General features: G+C 37.9%; 1 protein-coding gene across 1 annotated transcript; it reads right to left on the bottom strand.

The window, feature by feature from the left end:
* Positions 1–5,901: 5,901 nt before the first annotated feature.
* On the bottom strand, positions 5,902–7,161 carry LOC128699373 (adhesive plaque matrix protein-like). The gene is made up of 4 exons (XM_053792047.2): positions 7,052–7,161; positions 6,589–6,816; positions 6,331–6,468; positions 5,902–6,131 (listed from the first exon to the last, which is right to left on the bottom strand). Exons 1-4 carry the CDS (start codon positions 7,061–7,063, stop codon positions 5,922–5,924), a joined length of 588 nt encoding a protein of 195 aa, XP_053648022.2. The 5' UTR covers positions 7,064–7,161; the 3' UTR covers positions 5,902–5,921.
* Positions 7,162–9,332: the final 2,171 nt, after the last annotated feature.

Here is a 9,332-nt window from a genome sequence, read left to right as displayed (position 1 = left end):
GAATATATATTTGTTGCATAATAATGCTTCTATGTAACTTTATTCTGAAAATTTACAAATTAGATTACAAGACTTATAGGTTAATAATATTGTTCTTAAATTGACATTACTTCTACTGTTGACTCAGGTTTTAGTTGTATGAGGTGTAGGACCGTGATTAGTATGAGGATTGCACATTGTATGAGGGCTGGGGGCTGTAGGATGGTTTGGGCTTGTAGTTTGGCTTGGGCTTGTAGTTTGGCCTGGGCTTGTAGTAAGACTTGGGCTTGTAGTATGGCATGAGCTGATATGAATCGTGCGACTCCTGGTACTTGGGCTTGAAGGTGACCGGGGTACCGTAATCGTGGGAATACTGAGCCTCACCGTCGTAGCTGACCACAGCCTGATACCCAGTTTCGTCGTCAGCAGTGTAATTTACCTGTTATATTGGATATAAATATATGTAATGTTGAAAACCTACATTATAATATACAAGATAATATTTCTTGGAAGCGAACTGTTGTAGTATTTTAAACTGTATTTTTGAATATGAATAATAACACAGATTCATTCTAACTTACTGTCTGCTTGCGGCCGTCGGGAAGCTGAACTGTGTAGGATCCCTTCACATCGTCTCCGTTAGCTTGTTCGGTTTGGCCAAAGTTATTGCCGTAGTGGTCCTCCTTAACGCTGTACTGGAAGCTGTATGGCATGCCCTCCTGAAGGATATTATAAAGGTGTATTTTTTTAAATGTGTATGGTTGTAATTTGATTTTTCCTGTTTATATCTTGTATTTGAGTTTTAAACATAGAGATTTACTAGTTATTTGTTTATACCGCTTCTGATGTTGTGGAATATAGCATTCCCGTGATAAGTGTTAATATATAGCGAACGTGTACAGCTCTAATTTGGATTTCATGGTAATATCTTGCATTTGAGATTTATTAATGAACATAATGAGTTTCCCTAGTTATGTACCTGTTCGTAGTGAGACAAAGCGTACCTGTGATCGATATTCTGGAGCATAGCGTTCCCCTGAACGATATTCTGGAGCATAACGTTCCTCTGAACGATATTTTGGAACGTAGCGCTCACGTGACCGATATTCAGGAACAAAGCGTTCGCGAGACTGATATTCTGAAGAATATCGTTCGCGGGACTGATATTCTGGAGCATAGCGTTCGCTGGACTGATATTGTAGGGCATAGCGTTCACGTGACTGATATTCTGGAACGCTGTCAGTGTCAGGATAGCCGGAAAGCGCCAGACCCACCAGCATCAACAGCACAGCCCACTAAGGAAGACACAAGACTTATCTGCATCTGTTACTTGAAAAAGTATTTTTTAAATATATATTTAAAAAAATATTAGAGCAAATTAAAAGTAGTAACAGGAAACCTTAGCTATCATGTTTGCTGTTTGAGTTGTGTGTGGAGTATCACAGGCAGAGCTTTATATAGTGATATTGAAGGTCTATCTTGACAAGGTGAAGCGGAGGGTCGACACGGCAGGAGATGACTCCTGAGGAGCCAAATTGAGGAGAGAAACTCAGTGATGTCATACAACAAGGAAGGTGTAAATGCATAAAGGTTTTGTTACATTTAAAGTGTGTATGTATATCTTGATTGGTGTACTAGCATACATGCTCTGGGTTATTATTTCTGGCAGGTACATAAAATTTGGCTGACTTAAGAAAAAAGCAATTTAGCATCTGCTTTATTTTATTTCATTCTAGGTTATATTTTTCTTAATTTATTTGATGTGATATTTAACATTAAATATGTTGATATTCACAACAATTTTCATATAATAATGATATGATTTTATTAACACTATTAAAATAATCGAACACACTGTAACTGTTGCAGTTGTGAAACACAAAAAAATATAATTCGTTTGAAGGTGTTGTTCAAGTCAACTGTGTCCCACCATCCTGTATAATAAATTTTTAACAAAATGACTGAACAAAGAGGAACTATTTTTGTAGATAAGCTTAAGCAAAATAGACCTACATACTCTATGATGCCAGACTAGGTGTTTCTCTCTCTATTGTGGTATCCTTATTTTTAAAAATCTTAGATATTAGAATTTTAATATTAACGAGGCTTGTTTCATAGTAGAAAAATTGTATTTATGAATAACTCAAATTATGCTAACATTAAATTACAGCGGGAAAATTTCATCCGGCAGTTTTGGTTCTCCGTTCTATATATTTACCACTATATTTAATAAAAATAATTCTCATTGGCGGGTATAAATAGTTTCTTTGCAGTTCAAACAAATACTGTAATCTGGTTATGTTAAATGATGTGTTATAATTGCTCATTTCTAAATCACAATATTTATTCCTTGATGATCAATCTTTGTGTCTGTGTCAGTCTCCTGGGAGAGGACGACACAGTTCCTGTCCAGTGCCCATCCATGTCATGCTTGTCAACGATCAAATATTCATATGAAATTAGACGTTTACACTAAAATACGTCACCTGATTCTGAATCATCTATGCCCTGTGATAAGTAATTTAGTGTGTGCTCTTTAAATATTTACCTTTTATACTGATTAAAGTCCATAAATGAGACTACAGATTAATTGTTGTTAAGATATTGTTGAAAAACCGGTTAAAAAAAAAGTTTAGTGTGTTCTTTTATTCTTTAACTTCTGCCAAGCCAACCCCCCCCCGCACACACACACACACACACACACACACACACACACGCACTTAGACTGCAAGAAGGCGTTTGACACAGTACCACACAAGAGATTAGTGCAAAAACTGGAGGACCAAGCAGGAATAACAGGGAAGGCACTGCAGTGGATCAGGGAATACTTGTCAGGAAGACAGCAGCGAGTAATGGTATGAGGAGAGGTGTCAGAGTGGGCACCTGTGACCAGCGGGGTCCCACAGGGGTCAGTCCTAGGACCAGTGCTGTTTCTGGTATTTGTGAACGACATGACGGAAGGAATAAACTCCTAGGTGTCACTGTTTGCAGATGACGTGAAGTTGATGAGAAGAGTTCATTCGATCGAAGTCCAGGCAGAAATACAAAGGGATCTGGACAGGCTGCAGACCTGGTCCAGCAACTGGCTCCTGGAGTTCAATCCCACCAAGTGCAAAGTCATGAGGATTGGGGAAGGGCAAAGAAGACCGCAGATGGAGTACAGTCTAGGGGGTCAGAGACTACAAACATCACTCAAGGAAAAAGATCTTGGGGTGAGTATAACACCAGGCACATCTCCTGAAGCGCACATCAACCAAATAACTGCTGAAGCATATGGGCGCCTGGCAAACCTCAGAACAGCATTCCGACATCTTAATAAGGAATCGTTCAGGACCCTGTACACCGTGTACGTTAGGCCCATATTGGAGTATGCGGCACCAGTTTGGAACTCACACCTAGCCAAGCACGTGAAGAAACTAGAGAAAGTGCAAAGGTTTGCAACAAGACTAGTCCCAGAGCTAAGAGGTATGTCCTATGAGGAGAGGTTAAGGGAAATCAATCTGACGACACTGGAGGACAGGAGAGATAGGGGGGACATGATAACGACTTACAAAATACTGAGAGGAATTGACAAGGTGGACAAAGACAGGATGTTCCAGAGACTGGACACAGTAACAAGGGGACACAGTTGGAAGTTGAAGACACAGATGAATCAAAGGGATGTTAGGAAGTATTTCTTCAGCCACAGAGTAGTCAGGAAGTGGAATAGTTTGGGAAGCGATGTAGTGGAGTCAGGATCCATACATAGCTTTAAGCAGAGGTACGATAAAGCTCATGGTTCAGGGAGAGTGACCTAGTAGCGACCAGTGAAGAGGCGGGGCCAGGAGCTTGGACTCGACCCCTGCAACCTCAACTAGGTGAGTACAACTAGGTGAGTACACACACACGCACGCACACGCGCACACACACATTAATTTATTTATTGATTAGGATTCACGGAAGTGGTGCTTTCTGGTGGCATATCGCTCCTATATTTAGTACCCTAAATTCATCCATTTATAGTCTGTATTACTGTTGTATACCTTAATGTAAGATAGGCTATAACGATAGATAATTGATGTATGTAGTATATATACTATTAAAAAGACGTTAATCTAATTAAACAATCTTCAGAGGGAAGAGCTGAGATGCCCTAATGTATAAACACCTTTGTCGTGTTTTATTGTTTCTGTCGTTTCTCGAAGTAAATATAAACATAGAAATGAACTTGATATAGAAACTGTATATGAACTTTTCTATCGGATCAATAAATTATACTGCAGAAAATGTTGTAATTCAAGAATTGTTTGGAATGTACCAACAGTTATAATAATGCATTATTTGGGTTTGGACTTCTAGTAAATATTTTCAGTGACAGTGTGTCACATAAATTGAAATAGCTTAGTTTCATATTAATAAGAAAGAAATGCGAAAGTTTTTACCAACAGCTAACTTTTTTTCACATCTGATTTTGAGGATCAGCCTTGAGATCGATTGATTAGGCGAAATGGTGAAGTGATTTCTTATAACAGAGAAACATACTTGCAGTGTATTTAATTAGCTATATCAGTCAATTAAAAAGCTGATGTATATCTCGTCACACTTCATTGGCCTTACAACACGATCAGTGACATTAGTGGTAAAATTTTGTGATAAAACAGCAACATGAACACTGGGAGTTCGTCTCGGGCATTTATTGTTATGCTCAGTTGTCAGTGCGATAGACGCATCTTCCTCCTTTACTAGTCCAAAGACACCATATGACTCGTGAGAGTAGAAACATGGCTAGGTGTTGTTCTCAGTGATACTGATGTTCAGAATAATGTAGCCACATTCTGAGGGTGTACCCAGCCCGTCTCCGTCAGACAGTAAGGACAGAAGTGTTGGGTATCATATTTGCTTATCCTTTAATAATGGATAATTTTTACTTGACAGAATGAAATTACATCGCCTCCAAGAGACAGGCAGGAACCACTACACCTCTGGTTCAAGTCTTGTACTTACTAAAGAGTATTAGCCCTTTTAAAGCAGCTGTTAAAACTACCAGAGCTATCGCCCTGTTTCAGTAAAGTGTAATATAAATTATTTTGCATAAAATGCATTGGAAAACACTCCTTAGGTAGGCGATAAAATATTACAACTCTCAGAATGCGTTGTTTGATCTTCATTATTAAAAAAAAATTATATAATTTAGTTGCGGAAGTCTACATTGCTAGACGAAAAACATCCGCTTGTCCTGAATATTCAGCATGTGACTTAAGATCAGACAACTCTTGTCTCATAAATGTTGAGAAAATTGAGCTAGTTAATAAGAAATTTTAATAAATTTGATAAAAATTAATACAATAACTAACTGCAACAGCTGCTCATTTATCACTGTTACAAATTTTTAATTAAATGTTTCATTTTGTAAAAAAAAAAAAATAGTATTTCCTGAACCTATTAAATATTTCAAAATTGGTGATACACTTGAACAGATTAGGATGTTACTAATAAAGACTTGGGTGTATATGGTGAATGATAATGATTCATTAAGATAAAGCTTTATTCTGAAAACTTACAAATAGAATTAGGTTACACGACATAATGGTTATTAAGGTTGTCTCTAGTTGCCATTACTTCTGCCATAGACTTGTTCTTTGGTTCCTTTTATGGTTGGGTCTAATATGAGGACTTAGGCTGATAGGATGGCTGATAAGAAGGCTTGGGTGTATTTAGTGAATGATAATGCTTCATTAAGATAAACCTTTATTCTGAACGCTTACAAATACAATTAGGTTACAAGACTTGTTGGTTATTAAGGTTATTTTTAGTTGTCATTTTTTCTATTATAGACTCGGGGTTTACTGGTAAAGCAGCTGGGGCTCACTAAGCTGGGGTTAATAAGAGGACTGAGGCTGATAGGATGCCTGGTATAAAGGCTGGTAGGATGGCTGGTATGAACGCTCATAGGATGACTTGGGCTAGTAGGATGGCTTGGGCTGGTAGGATGGCTTGGGCTTGTAGGATGGCTTGGGCTGGTAGGGTGTTTTGGGCTGGTAATAGGGCTTGTATGATTCGTTGGACTGTGGATTGAAGGTGACTGGAGGACCATATTGCTGGGGGTACTGAGCCTCGCCCTCGTAGCTGACCTCAGCCTGGTACCCACTCCCGTCATCAACAATGTAATTAACCTGTTAAATTATTTGAATATTATTGTTAGGAACGAACATTATAAATTTGGAAGTTAAAAACTTATTTCAATGAATTGAACTATTTTGTTTTCACTATGTAAGTTAAGTAATTGAAAAAAGTTATAAAATAAATTAGAAACATTCATTGAATTCGTTCATCTATATTTTCTTCATTACTCCATTTCATTTGTCATCTTACCGTTTGTCTGCGGCCGTCGGGAAGCTGGACTGTATAGGAACCTTTCAAGTCGTCGTCTCTAGACTGTTCTGTTTGGCCAAAGTCATTGCCGGAGTACTGGTCCTTGACGCTGTACTGGAAGCTGTATGGCATGCCCACCTGAGGGATATTACACTGGTGTAATTTTTTTTTGTAAGCTTGTGTGGTTGTATTTTTTTTTCCTGGGTATATCTTGTATTTGAGTGTTTATGATAACCGTAGAGAGCATTTATTAGTTACCTGTTTGTACCGTTTTTGATGTTCTGGAACATAGCGTTCCCGCGACCGATATTCTGGAATATAGCTTTCATGGGACTGATATTCTGGAATATAGCGTTCCTGTGACAGATATTCTGGAACATGGCGTTCTCGGGACTGATATTGTAGTGCATAACGTTCACGTGACCGATATTCATTATCAGAATAGCCAGCAAGAGCTAAACCCAAAATCACCAGCAACACAGCCCACTGAGGAGGATAAAAAACTGTTAGTGTGCTTAAAATTCATTATGAATGAAAGTATCAGCTCAGTGGAGTGGTTGGGTTTCAAACTCGCAGTCTGGTCCCAGGATTGTCAGGCTGTTATACTAGTTACTAACTCTAGTACAGTTGCTAAGGTTGTCAGACTGCGGGTTTAAATCCCAATCACACCTTTGGTGCTTATGTGTGTACGCATATTTATGTAACTAAACAAACACACCACCTTAGCGATCATGTTGACTACTTAAGTCGTTGTGAAGACGGTCTGAAAGAGCTGTGTTGAGAGTAACATTGGAAGAGCCTTATATAGTGATGTTGAAGGTCAACCTTGACAGACAGAAGTGGAAGGTCGACAAGGCGGGAGGTGACCACGGGGGACCCAATTTGGTGAGCGACAATCACGTAATGACGTCATTCAGTAACAGCTTCAAATAATGTTTTAATTCCATTTAATTGGTATTTGCGGCTCTCTCTGAGTGAATGCTTTTGTGTTTGATTATCAATACGAATGAGTCGACATTCTTGTTATGATATTGAAATAATTTTTGTGGATTCTTAGTATTAAAATATTATTACACAAAAATCAGTTTTTGGTAAATTATCAGAAAACCAGCGTTCTAGGTTACAAAGTTGTTAAACCAGGCAGTTACCTGTATGCTGTGGCATAATTGTCTCAATAATCTAATGAAATTTGAAAACCATAACAAAAGAAATGAAAAACTTTATACTATGCAACAACCTGAATAATGCCGAATATTAAAACAAAGCTGTAAAAATTAATTAGATAAATGTATAATATATTATTCTCATTTATCCATCTGGTAATCTATTCAGTACATGTACCATTATGTTTAGGACAGAAATATCTTGTTTCGTATGACTAAATTCATACGAAGGTTCAAGGAATTAAAATACAGCCTGATGATAGTTCCAGGGTAAACAGTATGTTGTTCATTCCTGGGCAACATTCTGCTGATAGTTTCAAAGGACTAATCTGTTGATGGCTCAAGAAGACAAACATGTTAATGGTTATAGAGGACCAACCTGTTAATGATTCCAGGAGGGGGAACAAACCGTTGATGGAACCATGCCTCTGCTTCACTGCTCATCCTCCTAACCCATACTTCCCTACCTCTCCCCATTCATTTTTACACCATGCATTGGACGGATCAAACATCAGGAGTTGTGGTGACTAAGAAGTAAAAAAATAAAGTAGGGTTAAAAGGATCGAGAATAAATTAGGGTTAAAAGGATATAGAGAATAAATTATGGTTAAAAGGAGAGAGAATAAATTAGGGTTAAAAGGATATAGTGAATAAATTAGGGTTAAAAGGATATAGTGAATAAATTAGGGTTAAAAGGATATAGAGAATAAATTAGGGTTAAAAGGATATAGAGAATAAAATAGGGTTAAAAGGATACAGAGAATAAATTAGGGTTTAAGGGATATGGAAAATAAATTAGGGTTAAAAGGATATAGAGAATAAATTAGGGTTAAAAGGATATAGAGAATTCTCTATTCAGATGACTAGTTATGTCAATGAATATCCAGGCTTTATTTCTTCAGATGAAAGAGTAAGGGTCGACTTAATTGGCGACAGTTTTTTTTTTTAACACTTAAGTGTGCCTGGTGTATGTACGAATAATCGCGACCCTGTTTTCAAAGATCTCGAAACTAAATTTGTTGATTTTGTTGCTCATCTTGGCACACCAGGATGACAAGAAAAATATTTTGTAAACATCACCATAATTGCATATCCTTTAGAAATGGAAATTTCTGTTTGGCTAAGTGAAACATCACTGAATTCAAGAAACTCACAATCAGAAATCAGGTGAGTTGGTGCAGTTCCCCTCAGGCTTAAGTCTTCTACTTTCTGGAGATTATTATCCCTATCGGTGCAGATGTTAGCACTGCAAGTTCCATGACCCTGTTTCAGTAAAGTGTAATACCAATTATAACTGTCCCCGTTATACCTATGAGGGCGATAGATATAACGAGAAAGTAGAAAAATTGAACAAATAGAACACAGTAGTAGTAAAAACAATGCTCGGCACACCAAGGCACGCTCCTAGCATGCACACTGCCATACCAACATATTGGAGCGAGAGATATAGCAGAAAATGTAAAATAATCCAACTGAACTGTAGGAGCATCGTGGAGGCAGTGAAGAAACATTAAATCAACATTCGTCCGCCCAGCCTATTCAACACCCGCAGAAAATATCCGAAACCATGATGGTACAGAAATGAGTCTTAGATGAACTTCTACTAGTTCCTCCGCTAAATGCCGGACCAACTAGGCAGTGATGGATATGTGGGACCAGCAGGTCGCTAGCAGGATCAACCTGAAAAATTTAGACACGTGCAACATCTGGGTATCTATACTGTAGACGTTTCGCCAACCAGTGGTTTTATCAGTACAAATTCTAGGACATGATTAGAAGACAGTAGAACTATACGTATATTGTCTTCTAATAATGTCCTAGAATTTGTATTGATATAGC

This window comes from Cherax quadricarinatus, chromosome 61 (genome assembly GCF_038502225.1).
Source record: "Cherax quadricarinatus isolate ZL_2023a chromosome 61, ASM3850222v1, whole genome shotgun sequence".
In the NCBI taxonomy this organism is placed as follows: Eukaryota; Metazoa; Arthropoda; class Malacostraca; order Decapoda; family Parastacidae; genus Cherax; species Cherax quadricarinatus.
This window is presented reverse-complemented; position numbering and strand designations above follow the sequence as displayed.

Excerpts from the sequence above, each read along its gene's own strand:
- LOC128699373 (XM_053792047.2), bottom strand. Across the intron at positions 6,469-6,588 it reads ATCAAAAACGGTACAAACAG|GTGGGCATGCCATACAGCTT; the intron begins GTAACTAATAAA and ends AATATCCCTCAG. Across the intron at positions 6,132-6,330 it reads CCGACGGCCGCAGACAAACG|GTTAATTACATTGTTGATGA; the intron begins GTAAGATGACAA and ends ATAATTTAACAG.